The sequence below is a fragment of the Psammomys obesus genome, unplaced genomic scaffold (assembly GCF_907164565.1).
Source record: "Psammomys obesus unplaced genomic scaffold, mPsaObe1.curated_primary_1811, whole genome shotgun sequence".
NCBI lineage: Eukaryota > Metazoa > Chordata > Mammalia > Rodentia > Muridae > Psammomys > Psammomys obesus.
In genome coordinates, this window is record NW_026596040.1 from 4,334,384 (window position 1) to 4,362,004 (window position 27,621).

At 37.8% G+C, this 27,621-nt stretch overlaps 1 protein-coding gene across 2 annotated transcripts in view; it reads left to right on the forward strand.

Annotated features, from left to right (window-relative positions):
* Rbm27 (RNA binding motif protein 27) overlaps window positions 1–27,228 on the forward strand; it is a 62,808-nt gene extending 35,580 nt beyond the window's left edge. The window contains exons 9-21 of one of the 2 annotated variants that reach the window (XM_055622655.1): window positions 1,313–1,477; window positions 4,630–4,779; window positions 6,113–6,257; window positions 6,937–7,090; window positions 8,160–8,456; window positions 10,150–10,290; window positions 11,862–11,981; window positions 13,426–13,500; window positions 13,615–13,779; window positions 16,480–16,584; window positions 16,692–16,880; window positions 22,629–22,739; window positions 24,092–27,228. In XM_055622655.1, the coding sequence (XP_055478630.1) occupies window positions 1,313–1,477; window positions 4,630–4,779; window positions 6,113–6,257; window positions 6,937–7,090; window positions 8,160–8,456; window positions 10,150–10,290; window positions 11,862–11,981; window positions 13,426–13,500; window positions 13,615–13,779; window positions 16,480–16,584; window positions 16,692–16,880; window positions 22,629–22,739; window positions 24,092–24,175 (1,901 nt within the window). In that variant the 3' untranslated portion in view covers window positions 24,176–27,228. The remainder of the gene's footprint in view (window positions 1–1,312; window positions 1,478–4,629; window positions 4,780–6,112; window positions 6,258–6,936; window positions 7,091–8,159; window positions 8,457–10,149; window positions 10,291–11,861; window positions 11,982–13,425; window positions 13,501–13,614; window positions 13,780–16,479; window positions 16,585–16,691; window positions 16,881–22,628; window positions 22,740–24,091) is intronic. The other variant, XM_055622656.1, reaches the window with a different exon arrangement.
* The last annotated feature ends 393 nt before the right edge of the window (window positions 27,229–27,621 follow it).

Here is a 27,621-nt window from a genome sequence, read left to right on the forward strand (position 1 = left end):
AGTTTAAATTTTTGTTGCAATATAGTGATTGAATCATCTTTTAAAACACATTTTGAAAGAATTGGTGTTAAGTATGTACTTATGTCATCTTCTTGCGCTGAGGTTTGTCATCTTTTTTTTCCCATGCATGTAGACAGAGAAGTAGGAGATTTTAGTCTAATTCTTCTTACTACTGTGACATCAAGTGATTACTTTGTGGCCTGTCTTATTAATGCATATTAAAATCTAAAGGAATTTTGCAACTTTTAAGACATTTAGTCACATATTAAAATTCTTTTAACTTTGCTTTATTATGTCTTCTGTTGTAGTGATTGTTTGGCCTTACGATATAAAATGTTGACTAAATTTTACAAATTTGTGTGTTTCTTATGTTGTTTTAGGGAATGGTACTAAATAGAACCTAAAGGATGGTTTTACTCTGCAGTACTTTATTTTATAGTGTTTGAATCTGTATATGTATGTTTATGTGTCTATACTTGTATGTTTGTATCCCTAAATGTACTTTATTTTAAAACATGGCTCCTAATATCCAGAATCATTTCCTATATCCAGTATTGGTCTCTTTGCCTTTTTCTTATTTTTTTCTTTTTTCTTTGTTATCAACCTTTCTATGGTGATAACAAATTTCTACTAGCTTTTACATTTTTTTCTAGTGAACATTTCTTATTCTTTGTGAGGCTATGGATATGGTAGTTTGTCTTGTATTTCTTAGTATTTTTTTTTCTGCTTTTAGATACAGGAACATATTTTGTGCAGAGTTGGCATTTTGTGAGGAGAGGGGTTTGTGCATGACAACCTTGATAGATGCACAGTTCATTGAATACCAGGTTCTGTGTGAGCAATAGCGTAGGGTGTCTTTCTCAAACATGATTGGTTCAGTGCTCAGCTTTAGATAAAATTAGCATTCATTCACTCCATTTAAGATTCAGAAAAATAGAAAGCTAGGTATGGTGTTGCAGTCTCAGAACTTGGGCCATGGAGGCAATAGGATCAGGATTTCAGTGTTAGCCTCAGCTATATAGTGACTTCAAAGCAAGCATGGATTATACAAAACTCTCTCTCCAGAAGGAGAGAGTGAGAGAGAGAGGATTCTAAAGAGCAGATTATGCAGTGCTAATTTCTTTGTACCTTGATACATCCTAACCAGTTGCATGTCTGTGCTTTCTTGAGTTAGAATCACAACATTGTCTTTCTCTACTACTGTTCCTGTTGTAATTTCTCTGTTCTTGACTCACAGTCTCAGTAAGTACACCTCAGAGAAGCAAGCTTATGACTCTCAATCCCAGCTGCCCTCCTATTCTTTCCTCTGTAGGACAGCCCATGTATTCTCGTGAACATGGTGCTGCTGCATCCGAGCGACTTCAGTTGGGGACACCGCCTCCTCTGTTGGCAGCTCGTTTGGTGCCACCTCGAAACCTCATGGGATCCTCCATTGGGTATCATACCTCAGTCTCCAGCCCCACCCCTCTGGTCCCAGGTAAGCTTTGCTTCAGATGGCCACCCACCACACTGATCTTTTACACCTTAAACTGGTCAACCTAAGAAATGACCTAGCACTCTGATCTGTCACAATTTCCCATTAAAGCTCTTAGGTAGAAGTATTTTCTGTTCTCTGTTTCTTTGGTTTGTCTCTAGTGGTTGTTGATGATTAGGCCTTCTGTGTTTGTCATCTCTGTTGTCTGTATATTTACATTCAGTGCCTTAGTAACAGTCACATCTTCCTTGAGGTAGTTTCTAGTCAGGTAGATAGGAAGATAATATCTATTTGAGTATTTTCTAGTTAATTATTTGTATATTACAAGAAAAACAGGGTAATTTTTCTTTGATATAAATCTAAACATCTGGTTTCTTGCTGGTGGCGGATAAATACAGTTTCTCCCTCTACTCCCTTTTGTATGGACATAGTGCTCTTAGTGAATGTAGTATTGTAAATTATTTTACCCTATTGACATGTGTTTTGAAGATCTGTGGTATGTTCGTTGGTGTCTTTTTATAATCTCTCTCTTTTTTTAAAAAAAGATGTTTGCCTCACTTTGCCTTTAGATTTCAGTTCATAACTAACTAAAGGGTTTTTTTAAAAAAAAAAAAAAAAACGTTGTCCAAGTTAGCCTTGAACTTGGAATCTGAGTGAAAAGTGTTTTCGATCATGCCTGGCCTGACTGTAGAACCATTACATTTATTGGGGTTTTGTGTTCCCAGGGGACAAACATAGAACAGGGTCATTTGATTGCGTGAACTTGAACCTTTTTGTAGCCTCAACTGTAGGAGTTTCTGTTACAACTAGGCAGTAATCGAAAACTGGACCATACTTTGGTTTGCTTAAAAGTTGAAGTAGTGTTTATTTTGTTTTGGAGTTGGCTTATGTCTTAGTTAGGATTACTTAGTTAGGATTGCTCTGATCAAACACCATAACCAAAGAAGCCTGGGGAGGATAGGATTTATTCCAGCTTATGCTTCCACATCACTGTTTATCATCAAAGGCAGTCAGGACAGGAACTCAAACAGCAGGGATCTGGAGGTAGAAGCTGATACAGAGGCCATGGAGGGGTGCTGCTTACTGGCTTGCTCATCGAGGCTTGCTCAGCAAGACTTACTCAACATGCTTTCTTATAGAACTCAGGACCACAAGCCCAGGGATGGCATCATCATCCCATCAATCACTAATTAGGAAAATGCCTACAGATACGTCTTATGGAGGCATTTTTCTCAATTGAGGTTTCTTCTTTTCAGTTAGCACTAGCTTGTGTGAAGTTGACATAAAACTAGTCAGAGCAGCATAACTGTGGAATTTGTTAACATATCATCTTCAAACTGTATTCTTCAGACATTTAATGTACTTAAACTTAATAGATAGGATTTTCTTTCAAGCTATATGCCATTAAGACATGTTTCTCTCAGAAATAGTTCAGCCTAGATGACTTAAACACATGAAAAATTAAGGGTATGGTTCATTCTGCATAATGCTTCCCCCAAATTGTGAGAAACTAAGTTGAATCCTCAGTTGGGCATGGGGATGCATGCCTATCATTCCAGCACTACAGGCTGAGTTGAGAGAACTCTGTAGCCGAACATTCAATGAGAAACTTTATCTCAGGAAATAAAATGGTGAGGATTGAGGAAAACACCGATCATTGACCTCTGTCTTCAAGTTATAAGGAAAGACTTAGGAGCTGAAGTAATTCCGTATGAACTAAAGAATACTCTGGCAGGTTAACTGTTTAGATAGCATACTGAGATAGAATTTGGTTTTATTAAGTCATCACCAGGAAGCTTTGAAGCTGAATATAAACATTTTGAGGCAGATTCTTACTATGTTGCTCTGGCTGGCTCGAACTTACCATGTAGATCAGGCTGGCCTAAGACTCATAAAGATCCACTTGTTTCTGCCTCCCAAGTGCTAATATTAAAGGCCTGTACCCCCACACCTGGCTTATTTTATTATTTTTTGACTCTGTGTGTGTGTGTGTGTGTGTGTGTGTGTGTGTGTGTGTGTCTGTGTGTGTCTGTTTGTCTGTCTGTGGGCATGTGCATGTGAGTACAGGTGCCCACCCCATCCGGAGGAGGTGGTTGGCTCCTTTGGAGCTGGAGTTACAGGTAGTTGTGAACCAGATGACATCAGTGCTAAGAACACAATTTGGGTCAGAAGAAACAAGCGTAGTATGTTCTCTTAACCACTGAGCCATCTCTGCAGCAAATGGATCATTTGTGAGCTTCTACCGTGGATCATAAAAGTGACAACATTTAGTAAAGATATTTTTGAGCCTGAGCTTGTAGCTTTAACTTTATATGACTCATTAAACACATTTTCCATTAAGAGCAAAAGAGAAGAAACACAAGAACTTCTGAATCATAACTGTGAAAACCACTATCTTAGTCTATCTTACTATGAGTTGATTTAGAGGGAAGAAGATATGTGCCATTTGAGTTAATTTTAGGCTGGGTATGGTGATACAGGCCTTTAATCCCAGCATTCAGGAGGCAGAGGCAGGTGGATCTCCATCAGTTGAGGCCAGCCTGGTCTAAAAAGCCAGTCCAGGACAGCCAGGGCTCATAATTTTAAAATGTTTTTTTTCTTTTATAAAAAAAAGTATAAGAAATGTCAAAAAAGTACATTGGTGAATAATAGGGTGGTATTAAACTAAATATATATATATATATATATAAACTTAACTTACCTAGCTCTTATTTGAAATATGCTTTGGATAGGAAGCCAGCTATTCTTTTTTTTTGGCTTAAAAAAAAATCTATTTGTTGGTAACAGAAATACTTAGAAATTGATGAGACACAACAGTATTTGAATAAATTTGTTCATAAATGCAAAAATTGGTGGTGAAAATATGTATTGTTACTGAAGGTTAGATTAAGTGATAATATATAGGGTAAACGTGATTGAGTGGATTGAAAAGTATATATCAGTGGTTAAAGTTGAATGTCTGTATGTTTGTGAAAGTAGTACTGTTTTACTCCTAAAAGGAGTGTCTGGCATAAGTCAAAGAGAAGGGTAATGGATTGATTGTAATTACATATTTTGAAGAATACATAGCTTGAACAGCTCTTTATTTATAGTAACAAGGGAATAGTTTGAGCACTCTCTGATTTTCTAAGTGTTCTCCACCCCCTCCCCCCCAGATACATACGAACCAGATGGTTATAATCCTGAAGCTCCTAGTATCACCAGTTCTGGCAGATCACAGTATAGACAGTTCTTTTCAAGAGCACAGACACAGCGTCCCAACCTAATTGGCCTCACATCTGGAGATATGGATGCAAATCCAAGAGGTGAGAATGCCCTTTTCTGATGATCAACATTATGCAATAGTTTAATGTAGTTAATACTTTCGTGTTTCTGATTATTCATGAAGGTTGTGTTTCTGATCGCTCATGAGGAAATGGGACTACTTATACTTTTGAAAGATACTTTGTAATCTTAAAACTTTTTAAAAAATGTTTTAAAGATTTATTATGTATACAGTGTTCTGCCTGCATGACAGAAAAGAATGCCAGATATCATAGATGGCTGTGAGCCACCATGTGGTTGCTGGGAATTGAACTCAGTACCTCTGGAAGAACAGCCACTGCTCTTAATCCTTGAGCCATCTCTCTAGCCCCCTCAAAACTCTTTTAATAACTTTACCAGTTTACATAGTAAGTTACAGATTAATCAGTCATAGTCAGATCCTGTCTCAAGCTGCCCTCTGTCCCCCCAAAAAAATTCAAGCCAAGATTAAATAAAAGCATATACCTTTAATGTGAATTCATTTCTCTCCTTGCTAACACATTAGAGTAAGATGTGGTCCTATAGGAACACATAGCTGGTCATGGTGTCTCCCTGTAATTTCAGTCAGGCTTAGGAGACTGAGGCAAAGCATTGCTTAAGTTCTAGGCCACCATGGCCTACAGAGTGAGACCTGATCTCAAAAAAAGGAAAACAAAACAATGCAGTAGTATTGCATATAAGAAAATCATTAGCTGGACGGTGGTGGCACATAGTTTAATCTCAGCACTCGGGAGTCAGAAGCAGGTGCAGCTCTTTGTTCAAGGCCAGCCTGGTCTACAGAGTGAGATCCAAGACAGTGAGGGCTGTTACACAGAGAAATCCTGTCTTGAAAAAACAAAACAAGCAAACAAACAACATCAAAAAAAAAAAAAAAACATAAGACAGACAGACAGACATGGTGAACATTTTGTTGGACCATGACTGGAGATAGATAATAATTCAGGTTGTACTGTTTGATCCCTTGTTGAAGATAGTAATTGTTATGTTGTAAAATTAAGTAAATTCATGATAAATATATAAAGTAAATGTGTTGCTCTTCAGACAACTTTCTGAGGTCTTAAGCTTGCATTTTAATATTTTGAATGTAAAGAATAGATGCATTTGTGGTTTACAAATTTTTAAGAATGAAGTAGTAAGCTAGACACAGTTGTGCATGCCTCTAATTCCAGTCTTTGGGAAACTGAGGCAGGAGGTCAGTGATCTGTCTTCAGACAAAGCAAAAATAGAAAATGGTAGTAGTTGGATGTCCATAGAACTTTTTAGCTTCAGATTAAATCATCCAATCATTTGATGTTTCCTTTAAAATTCAGTAATAAAAATTTTTATTTTCAACAGCTGCTAATATTGTCATCCAGACTGAACCACCAGTTCCTGTTTCTATTAATAGCAACATCACCAGAGTAGTCCTGGAACCAGAGAGCCGAAAGAGAGCCATTAGTGGTTTAGAAGGGCCACTTACAAAGAAGCCTTGGCTGGGAAAGTAAGATGGTTTTGCTTGTTAGAATTATGTAATTGATGCTTGTGGGGCTTCATTTGTATTAATAAAGTTGTTAAAATTGTCATTAACCTTGCTAGATATGGTGGTGCATGCCTTTAATCCTAGCACTCTGTGAGTTCAGGGTCAGCCTGGTCTTCAAATTGAGGACAGCCAGGACTGAACAGAGAAACCCTTTCTAGAAAAACAAGCAAATAATAACAACAAAATCAGTAGTGATTTTCAAAGTATGTTTCTCAGAGTTGGGGTTCCCAGAGGCATCTTTAGAATATCCTAGAAATTAAGAAGCTAAGAGTATTTTTATGATAAGATATTTGTAAACTGTACCTACTCCTCACCCAATATTGAGATCTCAGAAGTGACTAGAAAGAAAGCATTGGTATCTTTGCAGAAATTGAAAACTACATGGTTGGAAGTGTTGCTCACTCTTTGCTTTAAAGTAAACTGGCATATGTGTGGCTCTTAACATGTGTTAGTATCAGTTGGGCTGCTTCTCTTGGAAATACAATTTTTTTTTCTTCTCCCTTTGTTATATTGCAGTAGGGGTTATGTTAAAATTCTGTAGTTGTTGAAGAGTGCCTAAACTTTATCTTCCTTGTGATAGCATCTCTTGGCTAGCCATAAGATGGGAAAATTAATCAAGATTCATCAATGCTTGTTTCAGACAGGGGAACAACAATCAAAGTAAACCAGGCTTCTTGCGGAAGAATCAGTATACGAACACCAAATTAGAAGTGAAAAAAATCCCCCAGGAACTGAACAACATTACCAAACTCAATGAACACTTCAGCAAATTTGGAACCATAGTTAATATCCAGGTAATTTAGTTTTATCAATGACAGAATGCATGTATGCTGTAAGTCTTGGAAAGTATTCCTAGCAGTCCATCTTGATTAGAGGCAGTAGTAATTCTGACTTTGCAAAGAGTTGTAAACTCTGTTATATATCTGAGGGTGTATCTCTGTATCATGGAATTATTTAGTTGAATTTGTTCTTGAGAATTCATATGATTCTTTTCTGTAATCTCTCCCTGAAGACACTGGGCTAGTTCCTGTTATTTTTGTTGTTGTGTTCATAGGTCTTTGTCTGAGCAACTTTTTCCACTTTATATTATGTTATTATCTAAGAAGCTGAGATTTTTGCTGTATTATCTAAGATCAAATCAGTTGTAGTGATAATATAATCTTTTGTTGTTCACTTGTTAGAAGTTTGAATTTATGAGTTTTTGGTTAGAAGTGAGGATTTAATTGAGTGTACTTACATGTTAGTTTAAAGTTTCTTTATATTCATGTCCATTTCTCTTAAAAGTTTTCTGTCATTATTCTTTATGGCATTTAGAAAAAGAACTGGATGGCTCATTATACATAGGCAAAACAGTTTTCTCAGGCATCCATGTTGATTACTGTAGGCTGAATAAAACAGTAGAAATTTGTCCTGTTGTAGGAGAGACAGTTTGGCAATTAAGAACATGAATTGCTTTTCCAGAGGACCTAAGTTTGGTTCCTAGCATTCACATTGCTTCCAATTGCCTGTAACCCCAGTTCCAAGGAGATCCAATGCTATCTGTACTAAGCTGGTTCAGAAGGATACCTTCTTAGCTTGGTGAAACCTGATCTTTTTCACTGTCTTCATATGGCAGAGAGGGTGAGAGAGAAAGGGAGATGTATGGAGACCCCTTCCTCTTCTCATAAGGCCACCTTAACTCAAAAAGTTAAGGCCACAAATTTAGTACCCGATGTAATCTGACCTTTTTCCTAATCCTGTTCTTTATTGAGAGCTAGAATTGCAACAAAGGGATTTGGAGGTGCATAATTTAGTTCATAGTACTGGACCACACATGTTTAACTGCTGTCTAAATTTAAGCTTTTCCCATTATTTTCTTTAAAGGTTGCTTTTAAGGGTGATCCAGAAGCAGCGCTCATCCAGTACCTTACCAATGAGGAGGCCAGGAAGGCTATTTCTAGCACAGAAGCAGTTTTGAACAATCGGTTCATTCGAGTCCTGTGGCATCGGGAGAACAATGAGCAACCAGCACTCCAATCCCCAGCACAGCTTCTCCTGCAACAGCAACACACCCTGAGTCACCTTTCACAGCAGCACCATAGCCTACCACAGCATCTTCACTCACAGCAGGTGATAGTAACACAGTCTTCCCCCTCATCAGTCCATGGAGGTATCCAAAAGGTAATCACTTTTAATAACTAAAATTCTAGTCTCATTTCCCAGCTAGTGTTTCTCAGCTAACAGCCTTGGCACCTTCCACAGTAGAGTTGTTTGTGGCTTGCTGTATGAACCAGCATCATCTGATCTCCTCTGAGACCTGATTATTATAGAAGTACAGATTTTTAGACCTCACTCATTTTAATTAACTAAGTAATTATTTGGTGTGGGTATAGATCCAAACTTGACATTCTGTGTCTCTGTTGATCCTTTCACTTTATTTAATGAATCCTGAGCTGATAGTTCTGCTAGTCTGCCTAGCCAGCTTACCCTAAGGATTCTGTTTTTTTCTCCTCTGAAGTACTGGGATGATAGGTGGTTTCCCTACCTGTGTGGCTTTTATGTGGCTGTAGGGGTCTAAACTCTGATTCCCAGGCCCCCCATCTCCTGAATCAATTCCTGTGAGAAAGGTTCAGGAATGTGCTTCAAGAAGCTTCTCAGTGCCCTAAAGCTGAGTTAGCTGTTTCAGGTCTATTCTCTTTAGCTTCATCTGTAGGACAGAGTCAGTGTCCAGATAATGAGCCTTTTAAATCTGAGTGTTTAAGAAGTATCTGGAGCAAGCATATGTACCATCTAACACTAAATTCTGAATCTTGAGCTACTTTGTTTTATATTTGTTTTATATTACTCATCTTCATATCCACCCATTTGTCTACCATTTCCCATGGGCACAATTTTACTCCTTTAAAAACTGAAATGGAACATCCAAGGAATCAAGATTCTGTTTTGTGTTTTTGAGAGGAATTCCTAGTTTGTGGCTTAGGCTGGCCTTGCTGTGATCATCCACCCTTGCCTCAGAAGCACTGGACATACAGTTGCATCATCATGTCAGGCCAAGGAATGAGGACTTTGATTCTTGTGTTTATATACATATTTCTTAGAACATCTGAATGAAAAAGTAAATGAAGGAAAGAGCTAAAAACACTGTGCATTAGAGTAGTTCGGGTGTTAGTAATAATTTTTATCTAGATGTCACAGTCTGTAGGGTAAATGTGTTCTGATGAAAAAATAACCAAGCAAGCAGAGCTCTGAGGCAGAAATCTGTTGAATTTAAGGCCAGCCTGTGCTACATAGCAAGTTCCTATGTCAAAACATTGGAAACTATATCCGTACATTCCTTACAGCATATAATTGCAGTTCTATTAAGCATTCCTGCTCGTTAGCATCTAAACCATACATTTTATTTTTGTTCTGTTTCATAATTGGAACCAAACCTCTAAGATACTTGTCTTAGATGTTGGATGAATGGTGAAAAAATGTAGTCAAAGATTGCCTTTTCATTTTACTGCTGTTTGTACTATGTTAAAAAATCTGTCTTCTAAATGTTGTACACTGGAGAGATTTTTAAAAGTTACTAGCTGTGTGTGTGTGTTTATTACTGTGAAACATGTATTTTTGGAGCTAAGGATTGAACCAGAGACTTGTGCATACTTAGCACATGCTGTACTACTCGGCTCCCCCAGCTGTTAGGGTCTGTTAGCCATCCAGAACAATATGGATAATACAACTACCTATATATCCATAATGCCTAGAAAAAATACAATTGAAAAAAATTGAAGCACCTTCTCATCTTAACTTTAACTTCTGTCATAAATTTGTATCAGTCTAGGGTGTGTTTCTAAACTTATATCACATAATGTTTATTTTGTGTTTGCAGATTATGGGTAAACCACAGACCTCCGGTGCCTACGTTCTTAACAAAGTTCCTGTTAAACACCGTCTTGGACATGCCAGTGCTAACCAGAGTGACACACCCCACTTGCTGAATCAGTCTGGTGGTTCTGGGGAGGATTGCCCGGTATGCATTCTGTGTCGTCCATGTATATGTAGAGTCATTCACTCAGTGGCACAGAAATTCATTTTCATTAAGATTTGTAGTCTCTTTCTCAAGGGATAAGCATGACATTTGCCAACCTAAGAGTACTTCCCTAATTTCCATAGCTCAGTCAGGAATTTGCTATTTAATTTTCTTTTCTTTAGAGTTACCTAACAATTAGAGAATTTTAGCTTTTAGCTGTATAGTATTAGGCAGATGTCCTTAATTAGTCCATTTCTTTTTTGCCCCCTCATTTTTTGAGACTAGGTCTGACAGTGTAGCCCAGGCTGGCTTCTGCTCACGATTCTGTCACTTCAGCCTCCCTAGTGCTGTTATTAAAGACTTGTACCGCCACATCTTAGGTGTAGTTAAGAACCTAGTGAAGGCTAAGGAGATACCTGGCAGCTAACAGTTGCTTATAACTTGAGCTCCCAGGGAGCTGAGATCCTCTTCTGGCCTCTGTGGGCACTGCATAATCCTGGCCAGACATATATGCATTCACATCAAATTAAAAAGAAAATCTCAAGAAAACAGTGAATGTAATTCTGTCATAAAACCAAGGACTGAAATGTCTTTCTTCTGTTTTCAGGAATATATTTATACAATATGTGTATGAATATTAAAAAGAGCCAGAGGAACTCTGAAAAAGAAAAGTGATAGGGGGTAGTTAAAAAAAATACTCTAAGGTATCTGTGAGTAAGACAGTTTAATGAAACAGAACAGAAAATCTAAAATAGACTACATTGCAAAGGAAATTTGTTATATTTACTAAATAGTATCAGATCAAAAATAATGTTTTTTTATATTAGTATAAGTGGGTAGCCATATGGATAATATATTTAAAAAAAATACATCATAAACCAGGATAAATTTTAAGTGGGCTTTAGACTTAAATTCTGATGGACATGCTAAACGATTCAACTCTCATGAAATGAAACTTGGCAATATATAAAAATTATATGCACATATATACAGTTTTTCTAAAAATCTGCACCAGAAATATAATGTCCAAAATGTAAAGTACGTTTGTGTAAGCTATTAACTGTAAGCTCTTTGTAATTAAGAAAATCTTCATCTGCCTGTCAGCAGGGGGGAAATGATTTCCTAAATGTCATTTAACTATACAACAAAATGTACTTAACTTTACAGAGGAATGAGAAATAATTTTTATATGTACCATGAAGTAAGCAAAACTTAAACAGCATGTCCCTGGCTCTGAGGCTCCATCCCCAGCGTCATCCCTCAGGAACACAAATTGTTCTTGAATGAAAGGGGGGAAAAAAAAAAGCCCAGCACTTAGGAGGCAAAGGCAGGTGATCTCTCTTGAGTTCAAGGCCAGTCTGACTATAGAATGAGTTCTTGGATAGCCGGGGCTACACAGAAAAACCCTATCTCAAACCTTCCCCACCCCCCCCCCCCAAAAAAAAGAAACTCTTCTGTCTCTAGTAGAAATAGTTATTCTAAAAATGATTTTTAACATTTTTTAAGATTTAATTTAAATTATGTGTTATTGGCTTTTTTTTTTTAATTATTATTATTTTATATTTTTTTAGGTATTTTCTACTCCAGGTCATCCTAAAACAATTTATAGCTCCTCAAACTTAAAGGCACCTTCAAAGCTTTGTTCAGGGTCTAAAGCTCCTGATATTCAAGATGTTCTTAAGAAGAAACAGGTAACAGTTTCCATTCTTCTGTCTGTTAAGTTCTCTAGTGTATATGCTAACACCTTTACTTTCATGTTGCTGTAGAGCTATATGACAGGCTGTGTATTCTCCTCCATTTAATACACTTAAAATAATGAATAAACTAAAAAAAAAAAAAATGCTTCACAGTTGCCTTCAGTAGCCACATTAAATATGTCTGCTACAGCAGATTGTGGTGATGCACGCCTGTAATCTCAGCACTCAGGGAGGCAGAGGCCGGCTTGGTCTACAAAGTGAGTGCAGGACAGTCAAGGCTACGAAAGAGAAACCCTGTCTCAGAACAAACAAACGTACTCGATAGATTGGCTGTGGTCTGAATGTTAAGCCAAGGGCCTGAAGCACACTAAGCACACAACCACTGAACTGCCCATTAGTATTTTCTATATATTTCTGTTGGGTGGGGTGGGTTTCTCTCTGTAGACCAGGCTGCCGTCTGGGATTAAAGGCATGCACTACCTCAGTCAGCTAAATTTCCTTTTTCCATGAAAGGGAGAAAAATAGTTTTTCTTTCTCTTTGGGTGGATGGGATGACTGGCCCCAGGGACTGGCACATGCTGTAATTCCTATTTTTAAAGATTTATTTATTTATACACATGAGCACTCTTATTTGCATGTACGCCAGCATGACAGAAGAGAGCCTCAGATCCCATTTCAGATGATTGTGAGCCACCATGTGGTTGCTGGGAATTTGAACTCAGGACCTCTGGAAGAGTGGACAGTGCTCTTAACTACTGAACCATCTCTCTATCCCTTTAATTCCCTTTTTAAAGTTAGATAATGTTCCATATAAGTATAACACATTTGTGGGTCATGAAGACTCAGCTTTGAGTAACATTGTCATTTTAGATTTAAGCTGTTTACATGGGGATTTTTAGTGAAAACACAAATTTATATGTACTGTCCATAGAGAAATTTAATTTCCAGGAGGGTGGAAACAAAATTTTCCAGGCAAAACTTATATCTCACATTTTAAAACTTTTACACTTCAGGAATAAGGGTTTGCCCTATTATGCTGGAAAGTGAAAACAATTTGCTTTTCTTTAAAGATAAAAAGTATAACTAAAAATTACACAGTTATACTGGAATTCTTGGGAAAATATATTTAAATGTTTCATTTCTGATTTTAGGTCTTTTGGGTTTTTTTTTTTGCTTTGGTTTGGTTTTTCATTTTTAGACAGGTTTTCCTTGTGTATCCCAGGCTGACCTCCAATTCATGATCTTTCTGCTTCAATTTTTTTGAGTCCTGGGCTTATAGACATGTTCTAGTCTCATACTATACTCGAGGTGTTGCTTTCATCTGTTTTTTATTTAGGGAGAAAAGTCCATTTTAGAGAAGAAGAAATGAGTTGAGAATATATTGTTAGCAGTTTTTTTTTTTAAATCTGTTACTGGCTTCTTTGTTTATGTTATCCAGGAGGCAATGAAGTTACAGCAAGACATGAGGAAAAAGAGGCAAGAAATGTTGGAAAAGCAAATAGAATGCCAGAAGGTACTCAAGGAATACTTTACATGCTAGAATGTTATATAAACTTGATTTACAAAGGTATAATAGTAAGGCTTAAGTTTACTAAATATAGACAGTTTTTTCTGATTATTTTTGTAGATGCTGATCTCTAAACTAGAAAAAAACAAAAACATGAAGCCAGAAGAAAGAGCAAATATAATGAAAACCTTGAAAGAACTGGGAGAGAAGATCTCACAATTGAAAGATGAATTAAAAACATCTTCTGCAGTCTCCACGCCATCCAAAGTAAAGACAAAAACAGAGGTATCCAATTGCATTTCTCCCCTATCAGCCTTACAGAGCATTTGCAATGTGCTTGGTACTTTGAGAGTGCAGTGCGACCGATGGACAGCCACTGCACCTGCTGGTGAAGCTGTTGGTAGACCAGTGGGGAGATCAGCAAGCATTTAGAGAACAGCTGTTTTCACTGAAAGTCCTGTATGGACAGATGTGGCGCTGCGGGTAGAACCCAGGGCCACATGCGTTTTAAGCAGTGACTGTACACAAGCCCTGTTTGTCGGTTTTGCCTTTTATCTTTTTAAACGCCTAAAACTTTATTTCATTTTCAGGGAAGATGTGGTTGCTTTTTGGTCTGGGGACATATCTTTGTTTATGTGTGTGCCTTGTTTGAAACAGTCTCATTGTAAAGCCTACACCAGCCTTGAGTTTGTTATCTGCCTGCCTCAGGCTGAGTGTGGTCATTACAGACATGTGCTATTGTGATGTGGAAAAGCTTTTAAAAAAATTTTTTTTTTTTATTTTTTTATTTTTTTTTTGAGATATGCTCTCAAACTCATTATATGGCCAAGGATAACTACTCTTTCTGCCTTTACCTGCAGAGTACTGATTTCATCATCATGTGTCACCACACCCAGTTTATTCAGTGCTGGGAACTCAACTAGGGCCTTGTATATGCCAGGCAAGCTCACTCTGAGCTGTTTTCCCCAGCACACATATCGTTACTTAAGTTGAATTTTTAGTCCTCTGTGTTGAAGAACAATTTGATAAAATATAAGAAGGAAAGAAATATTTCCTATTGCAACTATTCATGATTTCTTACTGATTGGGCACAGTCATTGATATTGACAAGAGTAAAGATATAACATGCTCATTAAGAAGAATAATCAGAATTTCAGGATCCAGTTAAAACTAATTAACAGTTTTTCCATTTTCTTACCCTTGGAGAACACTTGCTTTTCAAAGGTTTCATTGAATCATAGCTCTGTAGTGGGATTTTTTTTTTTTAGGTTACTTTCATCCTTTGAAAAAATGGGAGTAAGCTTATTACATACACATTTATATACAAACATATACAGTATATTTGAAATTTTTTTCAAATAAAAGTATAAAATACTGGCCTGGAGCGATGGCTCAGTGGTTAAGAGCACTGCCTGCTCTTCCAAAGGACCAGGGTTCAATTCCCAGCATCCACATGGCAGCTCACAACTGTCCATTTCCAAGGGATCAGACACATTCATACTAATGCACATAAAATAAAATTAAGTAAAAGTATAAAATGCTTTTTTTAAAAGTATAAAATATTTTTTTTTCAAATAAAAGTATAAAATACTTTTATTAAGAGTAAATTATTGGGCTGCTTAGATGGCTCAATGGGTCTGCCACAAAGCCTGAGGTCTAAGTTTGATTCACGGGACCCCATGCCTGAGAAAAAGGGCTGACTCTTCACAGGTTGTACTCTAACCTTCACATATGTGCAGTATCACATATACATACCAAATATGTGGGTTTGTTTGAAACACTGAATCTTTCACTGGGATTTCTCCTGAAAGCTGGATGTACAGAAACACTTGAACTTTTAGTACTGGAAAGCACGAGAAGGAGAAACTCACAGCCAGTCCCAGCTGTGCAGTAAGCTCCAGGCCAGTATATAAAAGCCAGGCAGAATGACACATATTTCTGTAAGGGGAAAAAGATGACTGTGGGGCTGGAAAGAGCACTTGCTGCTCTTGAGGAAGACTCAGGTTTTGTTCTCAGCAAAAACATACAGATGCTCACAGTTATCCGAAATTCCATTTACAAGAGATCCTTTACCCTCTTCTGACTTTACTGAGCACTAGGCACAAATATCTAGGCATACGAAACACACAAATAAAACTAAATCTTTAAAAATACAATTCAGATATATTACTGATATTTTCTCTAGTTCTAGAAAGCACATATGGAGAGTTTATTTTTTCTCTTGCTTTTTTTCTTCTGCCCTTTCTTTTTTAATGAAAGAAGGTTTTTGGATATTACTCAAGTTGGCCTCAAACTTGTAGGATTTAATGATCCTTTCAACTCGGCCTTCTGATTATTTTAAATTGGCCTGTAGGCATATGTCACTCCACCTAGCTATATGTGCCCTTTGCAAATTTTAGAGAGCTAGAGAATTGGCTCAGTGGTTAAGAATGAATTCTGTTCCAGAAGACCCAAGTTCTGTTGTTAGCATCACATCAGGTGGCTCCAAACTGCCTCTTCCAGGGGATCTGACACCATCTTCTAGCTTCTTTGAATACTATGCAAACACCCAAACAGATAAGAGTGCTAATAATAGGATGTCAGTCTGAAAGTAATTTTCTACTGTTCTTTGTACTATGTTGTATTTTACTTAATTGATTTGTTTTAAGACAGGGTTTCACTCTATAACTGGGATGGCTCTAATTTGAGGCAGGCCTACTTTAACAACTCTTGATTCCTTGGGTTATAGGTATGAGCCACACTAGTAGTCCTTTGTAAAGTTAATAAATACTTGCTGTATGGTTTCTGTTTCATCATATGTGTTTCATTTATGATGCTTTGTTATGTGAAGAGTGTCTTGGTTAACTCTTAGTTTCCAGCAGTTACTGTGCTGGCTCTGTTTACAGTGTACTGTGAAGGTTAATTTCCTGGGAGCACTTTTCAAAGGAGAAGCACATCATCAAGAGATTCACTGCTCTGATTAAGATCTTCCTTTCCCTTCTTCAGGCCCAGAAGGAGCTGCTAGACACGGAACTGGACCTCCACAAGAGGCTCTCTTCAGGAGAAGACACAACAGAATTACGCAAGAAGCTTAGTCAGTTACAGGTTGAGGTGAGATTTTACCTGTATAACATCTCAAAAAATAGATTTTCTTTTTACTAACTCAGGAAGGATTAATCTAACAATGTGTGCTCCCTTCTATTTTTGTTATGATTTAGGCTGCAAGATTGGGCATTTTACCTGTGGGACGAGGAAAGCCCATGTCCTCTCAAGGCCGAGGGAGAGGCCGGGGTCGAGGAAGAGGGCGGGGATCACTGAATCACATGGTGGTGGACCACCGCCCCAAAGCACTCACAGTTGGAGGATTCATTGAAGAGGAAAAAGATGAATTGCTTCAGCATTTCTCAGTAAGATTTTAATGTAACTCATACCAGCTCTAAAAAACAATTCACTCAGCACTTTGCTTGCTACAGTCTATAAATATCAAATGATTTCTAGCTTAGAAATGTTAGTTCTTAAATGCAGACCTCACCAAGTTCTTATTAAAGTACTTTTGAAGGTCAGGAAGTAAATCTTGCTCCAACATTCCATATTAATCTATGTAAACACATTTGTAGTGGTATAGTATTCCAAAGCCATATTTGATCTTAGGATAATTTCACAGTTTACCTTGCATAGTTTTACTAGGCAGAAAGATTAAAGAACTCTGGACTAGAGGCAAAACTCAAATTATTAAGGTAGTAAGCATGTTTAGTCTGTGTACAGTGTCAACACATGCACAAATAGAGACTGGTTGTAGACAAACTCTCACAGACTATTCTCTTTCCAGCCACTCACAAAATCATTTGGTAGATAGTTCTGAATTAAAGATTTGTAAATGGGTTCCTGTAATGTTAAATGACTATTAAGTATGAAAAACATGTAAAATTGTGTACACTAAAGTCTATTTTAAAACTTTAAGACAGGAGCCAGGTGTGGTGGTGCATGCCTGTAATCCCAGCACTTTGAGAGGCAGGGTATCTCTGAATTTGAGGCCAGTTTGAGCAAATCTAAGACGGCTAAGACTACACAGAAGAACCCTATCTCAAAAAACAAAAAACAAAATAAAAAACTGTAGACAGGCTCTCAAGTACCCTAGGTTCGCTTCGAATACCCATGTAAATGAGGAAAACCTTGCATTTCTGATCCTCCTGCTTCCATCTCCCGAATGCTCCAGTTACAGTTGTATATACATGCTGGTGTTAGGTGATGCTGGGGATTTAAGTACGAGATTTCTGCATCCTAGGTAGGCACTGTACAGGCTGAGCCTCCCCAGTCTCCAATGAAGGTCTTTTTTTTTTTTTTCCAGATTCAGAACCAAATCTTAAAACCACCCACCACGATAACACTGACAAATACCAGAGCCATCATAACCAGGTTTCCCTAGTCCTAGGCAACTCTTTTACAAATTAAGTTATGAATTTCTTTGGGGGTATGTACCACAACATGTGGTGCATGTGGGGATCAGAGAACAACTTTGGGGAGTTGGTTCTCTTTTATCTTGTGGGTCCCGGGCAACAAGTGCAGGCCATCAGGTCTAATAGCAAGCCTCTTTATCTACTGAGCCATTTCACTGCCACCACCACTCCTACCTCACCCCCAACATCTTTCTGAAGGAAAATATTTCCAGTTGTATTTTTGTTAAAGTTGGTGAGGCAAATCACGCTTAGTGGCTTCACTCACATTACATGTATATGGGGATGGGGAGACGGCTCAGTTGGTTGAAAACATGAAGAACTGGGTTTAGATCCCTAGCACCATGTGAAAGCTAGGCTAGCAGCATGTATCTATAACTCCAGTGCTGCACAGATAGAGACAAACCCAGTAAGAAAATACATCGAGAAAGACACCAGTGTTAGCCTTAGTCATCCATAAGCAAATACGCATCTGAACTCATACAGATAAACATGCAACATTAGGAAATTGGCAGGCTTTGGGCCCAGAGAGATGGCTCAGCAATTAAGAGCATTTCCTGTCTTTGTTTATTTGTTTTTGTTTTTCTGTTTTAGGGGTGGGGGGATGGGGGTTGAGACAGGGTGTCTCTACATAGCACTGGTTCTCCTAGAACTCACTGTAGATGTCCACCTGCCTCTGCTTCCTGGGTGCTGAGATTAAAGGCATGTTCTCAGATAACAGAGTTGGCTGTCCTGTAAATGACTTTGTAGACAAGCTGGCCTGGAGTGCACAGAGCTCTGCCTCTGTGGTGCTGAGATTAAAGCCATGTTCTTGAGAGGACCCACATGTGGCTTCCATCACCCGTGTTGGGTGTTGGGTGGCCTTAACTCTTAACACCAAAGGATCCTCTTCTGGTTTTCCGTATGCGCTCAGATGGCTTAAACTCACAAATCCACACATGCATACATATTCATTAAAAAAATCTTTTTAAAATGTTGGCAGGCTTGTTCTGTAAAGAGCTAAGTGTAAAATATTCTAGGGTTTTGTGCCCACAGGTGGTCTTTATCATGTTTCCTTCTCTCCTTCCCTCTACCTATACTTTTACTTTTATATTCTCCTCTCCTACTCTCCCCTTCCCTCCCTTTTGTTCATTTGCTTTTCCTGTTTATTTTCACACTTTCTTGTCTTGTAGCCTTTGTGGTTTGTTGAGATAGTCTCATGTGGTTCATGCTAGATCTCCCGATCATCATGTCTCCTTGTGCTAGGCTTATGAGTGTATACTACCACATTGGCTTGTTTGATTTTTGAGACTGGTTTCACTCTGTAGCTCAGGCTAGCTTACAACTCACAATATATAGCTCAGGCTTTTTCAAACTCATGAAATCCCCAACTCAGCCTCCTATATGCTGAATTACAAGCCTGTGCTTAGTCTCCTTTTTTCCTTTCTTAATAACCTACAAACTATGTTTAGTTCTCAGGCCATCAGAAACAGGGTGCTGAGTGAGGTACAGTGGTGTGTCCTATTGTCCTGGCAGTTAGGAACTGAGGCAAAAGGACCACTGAGTCTAAGACTTGAGGTCTAGAAAACAGACAGAATCCCATCTCTTAAGAAACAAAATCTGGGATCTGTGTTATATGTGGTTTGACAACTAGTTTGCAAAGCTTTGGCATGTGTTATTTTATTCTGTTAGAAGCTAAATACTAAGCTTAAACCATATATCCTTAAGTATGAAATATTGTAATATGTGAGTAGAACTATAATACATTTTAAGGATCAATCAATGAGTTCAGGAAAAGCTCTTTAAAGAGAGAATTTTTTTTTATGTCATAAGAATCTGAGAATAGTAAAGATCTATTTTTGTTGGTATTACTTTTTAAAATTTTTATGTATGTACTTGAATGTAATGTATATGCATGAATGTAGATGGATGCAGGTGCCCAGCAAGGCCAGAACAGGGAATCACATCCCCTGGAGCTTTAGCTACAGGTAGTTGTGAGGGACTGGGATCTCGACATGGGTCCTGTAGAAGAGCTGCAAGCACTTTTAACCTCTGGACAGACTCTCTTGCCCTTTGTTTCTCTTTTAGATGTAACTACAGCTGACTTCAAACTCACTGCATCACCAAGGCTGGCCTTGAATTATTGATCCTCTTGCCTCTATTGCTCAAGTTCTGGGATTCCAGAATGTTCCACCAAGCTAAAAAGCTTTATGAAGAATCCCCTTTAAGTATTTTAAAGTCTAATCCTAAAGCTGATAATTTTAAGTCAAAGAGTCTTGTTTAAAGGACACAAACAGGACAGGCACTTTGGCACTCTCCTTCATCCCTGCTTGAAGAGATTTGGCTACTTTCAATAAGGAAAATTGTTCTCTTCAATGTTGAGAATGGTTGAACTTTACTGAGGAATTTTTCAAGTAGCAGACACTAAGTTATTGTTTTGAAGCAGCCTCTAAACTACAAGATGCATCTGGCGCCAAGTAACATACTTTGAATTTGAAGTATATGTTTATGTGTGAATCCCTGTGTTGGTGTGTGTGTGTACACATGCCTGTGGAATCCAGAAGTTGACATCAACTGCTTTTTTTCCCTGTCACTGTCCATTTTACTTTTTGAGACAGTCTCTTGTTGAAATTTGGAGCTTGCTGTTGGCCACTAGACTGGCTGGCTAGCATTCCTAGGGATCTTCCTACTCTGTCCTCCCTTTCTTCCCTAGCATTGGAGTTCTGGATGCTCGATGCTGCACCTAGTTTTTATGTAGCTGCAAGTGATCTGAACTCAGGACACTATGCTTGGTGACACAGCAAATACTTAACCACTGAATAGTCTCCTCAGCCTTTATTTCCCTTTCTCTTACCTTTTCTATTCCTTCTTAAAATTTTATATTTCGTCTTGTGTATGTGATTATGTGGGCACACATATTACTGTGCATGTAAAGGTCACAAGAACGTGTGCATAGGTTGGTTCTCCTTTTACTATGCAAGACTGAATTCAGATTGTCATAATTGGCAGCAGGCATCTTTACCTGCTGAGCATCTCACCCACCCTCTATTTTCTTTCCACTTAAGAATCTTTAGGGAGATTTTAGGATTAAATTTAGATTAAGATTACTTGAACACACACGCTCCTACTTTATTTCTCTTTTGCTTTCCTACTATGTTAGCTGGTAGCCATTTTTTCTTCAAGCTGCCAGAATGTCTGCAGAAACCACAAATACCACAGCTTCTAACAAAAAAACCCAAAGGCAAAAAGAGTATGTTTCAGTAGTCTTCCCGGCAAACTTCCTTACTTCCCCATCCTGACTCACACTGAGGGATGTGTTTTCATGTCTTAGCGATAAGTTTTACACACACATTTCTGAATAGATCCTTTCTGAGAGAAACAGTTACTGTGAGTTTCTTAAACTACTCTTGAATTGCCCCCTGAGCTGAAAGTCAGGTTCTGTTAGAAAGAAGAAAAGTTAAAAGTTGTTGATTATGAAACAGCATCTTTCATGATGTTCACTGAAGAAAGCTTAAAAGTTTGAAGATATAGAAGGAAACAACACCCACCTCAGATACACCTTAGAGACTTGCATGTGGCAGTAGTGGCAGGAGGCTGCTTAAACCATGACACCCATGTACTTGGATGTCAGCAGACAACCTGTGGGAGTTGGTTCTTTTATGTGTGTTTCAGGGATCAAACACATCATCAAGCTTGTGGGATGAGTGCTTTAACTCTCTGGGCTATCTCACTGGCCCACTTAGACTTTCTGTTGTGAATTTAATTTTGTTTTTAAAAGTTTGTGCATGTACATCATTTAAGGTCTAGAAATGTAGTTTAGTGATACAATGCTTGCCTAGCATACACAGGACTTGAGGTTCATTCCTTTTTCTAAATAAAAAAGTAGGTAAAGCCTCTTCTCATTGACATTTGCTGAGAAATATTTAGAAAGTAGTGCTGAGGAAAAGACTTGGGGATTAGGGGTGTGACTCTGGTGGATCCTTGCATAGTGGGTCCCTGGGTTCAGTCTACAGTGCTACTGGCAGGGAGGAGGAAAAGAAAGAAACAGAAGTTTTACTGTGGTTGAGACTGTGACTTTTTATTTTCTTTTAAAGACGGGGTCTCATTCTGTAGTCCTGACCCGTCTGGAACTCACAGTGTAGCCAGGATGAACTTGAAGTATGATCCTCTGTGTCTGCCTTCTGGGTGCTGTGATTATAGGTGTGAGACACCAAACCCAGCTCTAACTAATGTTTATTTAATGTGTTAATGTACTGATGACCTAGGGAGTTGTGAGCATTTGAGAAAAGCAAGGGAACATGGTGGCACACATCTGTAATCCTAGTGCTTGGGAAGCTGAGGTACAAGAGTTGAGAGTCAGCCTAGGCTCTATCAAGGGGTAAGAAGGTTATGAGAAGGAAGTAGGAAGAGCTTTATATAACTGAGAAACGCAGTGCAATGACTGAGATGATTCATTTTAGAAATTATGATTTTAAGGTTTGATAATGTCAGTCATTGAATGAAGAAAGTATTTGTTATCCTCATCTTCATCCTACCTTGCAGAGTTACTGTGCCACAATAGTCATGTCTATAAACATGGACAGATAGACTTGCCTTAAATGAAAGGCGCCACTTAGCAGATTGTTTTCCCCCAGGACATTACACTTTTTAAATAGCACAGTTTGAAGATTTCCTTAGTAAATATGAGTGCATACTTATGTGTTCTTCTAAAATATTCTTTAGGCTACAAACCAAGCATCAAAATTCAAAGACCGTCGGCTACAGATATCATGGCACAAGCCCAAGGTACCGTCTATCTCTACTGAGACTGAGGAAGAAGAGGTCAAAGAAGAGGTAAATCCAACTATTAAAATAAGATGTATATTACAGTACTTCCTGTGTTCTTTTTTATATCAAATACTGTACATTTAAAAATAGGCACTCACTTTTCTTTCATTTGGTTAGCTAAAACCAGTCTAGAATTAGTACTCAGCCTCTTAAAAATATGAGAGATAATTTTGCTTTTTATTTTTGTATTTTAGTCAGTTTATTAAAGAGAATATTGAACTCAGGATGTGAATTATTTCTAACTCTATAATCCTGCTTTTACAACCATCAGGTTTTTGTAGTTAGTGAGTGTATTCTGACTATAAGGATAAGTTTATATAACAAAAGCAGGAATGTTCCCAGGAAGAAAGTAGGTCTTGCTTGGCACCGTGATAATGTTTGAATATTTTTACATTGTGTCAAATTTTAGATTTTGTTTTGTTTTGTTTTGATTTTGTTGTTGTTTTTCCAAGACATGAGTTTCTCTGTGTAGCCTTGTCTGTCCTGGACTGGCTTTGTAGACCAGGCTAGCTTCGAACTCCGAAGACATCCATCTGCCTCTGCTTTCCTGAGTGCTGGGGTTAAAGGCATGCACCACCATGCCCAGCTAAGTTATATAAGATTTCGAATATTGGTGTCATGGGGGAAGTTAACATATATATCCACTCTTCTCAAATCAATTGTAAATTACCCAGGAAAAATTGGAGCAATTGCTTCTAAACATCTACTAAATAATTTTGGAGATAGGGTTTCACCCTGTGGCCCAGGCTGCTTTCAAATGCACAAAACTTGTGCCTTAGTCTCCCGAGTGCTGAGATCACAGGCCTATACGGAGATGGCTGACTTCCATGTAGCAGTTTTATTTTCTTGGTGACATTGGAATGGAATTTGCCTATTAATGTATTCAAAATAAACAGAGGATAAATAGTAATATCCATTTGTAAGAAAATGTGTTCTGGGATATCGGGAGGGGGAATAGGTCAAAAGGTACAAAATCACAGCCAGGTAGGAAGCATAAAGCCCTAGTACTCTGTTAGAGAGTTAGCCACATTATTTGACAGTTAGCAGTATTGTGTTCTGTACTCAAGATCACTATTAAGAATGTTGAATGTTCTCATTAAAAAAGAAACATCCTTACTGTATCCGAGTTTGATTGATCAATGCAGTGGTTAAATGTGGCAAGATACCATACTGTTCTCCATATTAAAGGACTGGGTCGTTGGTTGGTTGATAGTTTTGTTCCTTTGTTTTGCCCTGAAAATAAACTACTTCTAAATTGTTGTAAATCTGAGCTGGGCGTTTATGCTAGTGTATTTATCATGTGGCTATTTCACTTTGCGTTTGTGCACAGCTGAGCAAATGTATCTTCCTCTCTTTAGGAAACAGAAACCTCAGATTTGTTTTTGCATGATGATGATGATGAAGATGAAGATGAATATGAGTCTCGTTCGTGGCGAAGATGAAATTTGATGCGAGTTGTGTAATTTTTAGAAATATTGTTTAGAAGAACAACTTTTTAGAATTATTTAAAGAAGTCAATGAGCCAAAAATATTTTGTTTTTATTTTTCTCTTCAACACAGTAGGTTTAAGGACAGCAAGTTGCTATTGAAACACATCTCATAAATGTCTGTGATATCAAATCACCAAAGGCCGTGACTTTATGCAGTTGTGAAGATCCGCAGGACTGACTGGATTCTCTAGAACCTTACCTTCCACACCATCTGTTTCTGCTCTTGGTGCTGGATTACAATGTAAAGACAGGGTGTTCAGAAATTTTATTTTGGATTATAAATCTGATAAAAATTTCATTAAATGTCAAAATCGCCTGGAATTTCTTAACTCTTAGCTATTATGGATGGGTCGTCAGACAGTAGGAGATATTTGTAATTTAAATACCTTTTCTTTTCAAGGATGGTCTTGGAAGGAAAATAAATTTAATTTTTTTTTTAACGATGGAAGAGCCCACTTTTATAGTCAGTCTTTTTCAGAGTTTAGTGCAGCAGAACTTAGAAAAACTACCGTCTCTGGTGACAGATCTACAGAGCGCAGAGACTGCCTCTGCACACCCATCCTTTCCTCACACCCACTCTGGGCTCCTGCCACTCATCTTTCTTTGTTTTGATATGTGCTGAGCGTTGCTTCAGTTGATCCTTTTAAAAAAATAATAATAATAAGCTTCATCTTGCCTTTTGCCCTTTTCTGCTATCTTTCTCATCCCTTTTGATTAATAAGCCTGACTTTTTGAAAATAAGTGATTCAGTTGGGCAATCAAGAATCAGTTATCAGTAAAGGTTTAAACCAACACCTTTATAAATAAGTGATAATTGATGCAAATAAAGGCAGAATTTTAGGGGACAGAGTTATTAGCTGGCTTCCCTCCTGTTTTAAAGCTTCAGCTACTTAAAGTTACAGAAAAGGGTTAAAGGTACCTGAAGTTCTCCTTCGAAACTGTCACCACAATGGGTGAGGTGCTGAGCTGGGGGTTAGGAGTCTGGATTGATCAGATGACCTTCTATTTTCATAACTTTATAGATTTTGCTGTCCGTGAACACACACTTTAGTAGGCAGTTTCCTTTACCGTGTGCATTTTTACTGTACACTGTACAGAGTATCTGTTAAGTAAAATATACATGTAAATTTATGTCCTTGTGTTCTGAATGTTAGGTGGAAAAGCAGAGGAGCAACACTACACTGTACTGACCCCTGGAGAAATGAATTGATTACTGTACATAGGATGTCACTTTTTCACGGAGATATACATCTTTGTTTTTATACTATGTGTGGTGTGAAAGTTTGAAACTTCCTGTCGGCTTCAGAAGGTTCTTGGTGATCACTGTGTCAGGGTTTTGTTCCCTGAAGTAAAGGCTGTTTCTTAAAATAGAAACAGTTCACTTAGAAACCTAAAGCCATCAGGACTCTAGATTTACGTAGTGACAAGACATTAGATCCCACCTCTGATCATCTTTTTCCTCTTCTTATTGTCCTGGAATGACGTGTCAAACACCAGGATTCTTTTTAAGTTTATGTAGTTTTCCCTTTGTAGTGGGACTTCCCCTCTAGGTTATTGTCTTGTGTCTGATGACACTGAGGCTAAAATAAGATACAGAAGGAACACATTAGAACAGGGAACCTACAATAAGCATCTTGCTCCTTACTTCTCCATCATCTCTAATGAAATTTCCTTGATGTCTGTGGCTCAGTCAGTATATATTTGGAAAGATTCATTGTGGTGAATATTTTGAGTCCTGACCATTTAAACGTGATAGAGGGAACAAAGGATTTATATATTTTTTGTACAAAGTTTTTTCTTAAACTGTATAATTTTGTAAATAATTTGTTTGGGTTTTTTCTTTTTTTCTTTTGTGTACTAAAACTACCAGCGTATAGATTTCAATAAGAATTGTTGTATTTTTGTATTTGGAAACTGAAAATTACAGTAAATTAGTGAAGCTGTAAGAAAAGTCTCAATAGACTGACAGTTGAACAGAATGAGATTCCTTTTCATATGATTTTTTTTTAACCTTAAAATTGACATCTTTATACACTCACTATAAGAGAATTGAGGATTTGTTTGGCTTTTTAGTTATTGGGGGCAGAGGATGAAAGAGAAAGGTGCTAATGTGAAGACTAGATCATTTTCCATTAAGGTATTGCGTCCTTAGGACAAAACTTGGGTTTTCCGTATTCCTTAAAAATAACTAAAATTCTTTTCCAATGTGTTTAATTCAAAACTGAATTAAAAATAGGGATTAATTACACTGTTATAAAGCTTAAGGTTAGTATAAAATAGGTGAATATGTGTATGTGTGTATATATATATAGCTCCCCCTTTTCCCCATTCACCAATCCCCAACTGTTAGAATTCCTCTTAAAAGCAAATTCCACACCATGACTTGTTTTCTTGGCATCTTTATTTATAGAGCTGACACTTAGCACTTGAGGCAAATTCTGCTGTCCTAGTGTGTGGCTCTCCATGTAGCAGATCAACTGTGAGTGTTGCCAGTGTGATTATTCAGTCAGATTTACTAGATTTCTGCCCAAGCCTGAAAAGGTAACCCCAAGGAACGTGAAAGTTTTCTCAGTTTCTTCTTGGAGCATTGGGAAAATGTCATCACCAGCTGAGACATTGGAAAGCAGCCCTTTTACAGTGGAAAAGATCGGTGGTGGTGGATCATTACTTCAAAAAGAAAAAAAAATCATGTGAAAAGGAATAGTGTTTCCTCTTGATGTATAGTATTGCCTGTATTATAGTTTTTACAAGATTGTGAACTTGTGTAATAGTATATAGGAGATATTGTTGGATTTCTAACTGTTTATACATTTAAATTCATATATGTAATGTTTGTTTTATCGATTACAATCTGAATTTCTAAGAAGCATGTTGACTTTTGCAATAAAGATGCAATATGGAATGGTTCACAATTGGGCAAAAAAGAAAAAAAAGAAAAATATTACAAATTTAAAAGAATCCGAAAAATTTATGAACCATTCCAAAAATTATAACAATCACTAAAAGAGCTGTAATTCTGGCTTGTTCTGGAAAGAAAGAAACGTGAGTGTGAGCTTGCTTGTGAGCTGAGTGAGTAATAGATATGCGTGAATGCTTCATGTACACAAGAAATTGGTTTCAGATCCAGAGGTTGTAAATGTTGAATAGTAGTGCTCCTTCAGCAGGGTAGTCTGGACAGCAGAGGAGCATGGCAGCAAGGGCCTGGGATTCCAGCAGCCAGGAGCTGCAGCAGTAACTATAAATTGAGTCCCAGCAGAGATACAAAGAGATCCTTGCTCAGAAGGAGGGACGTGCAGCTAGTAAATAACCTTTAAAAGAGAGAGAGAGAGATTGTGTTCATTTTCTGTGTGTGGGTGCTCTGCCTGTATGCATGTCTGTGCACCACATGTGCTTATTGC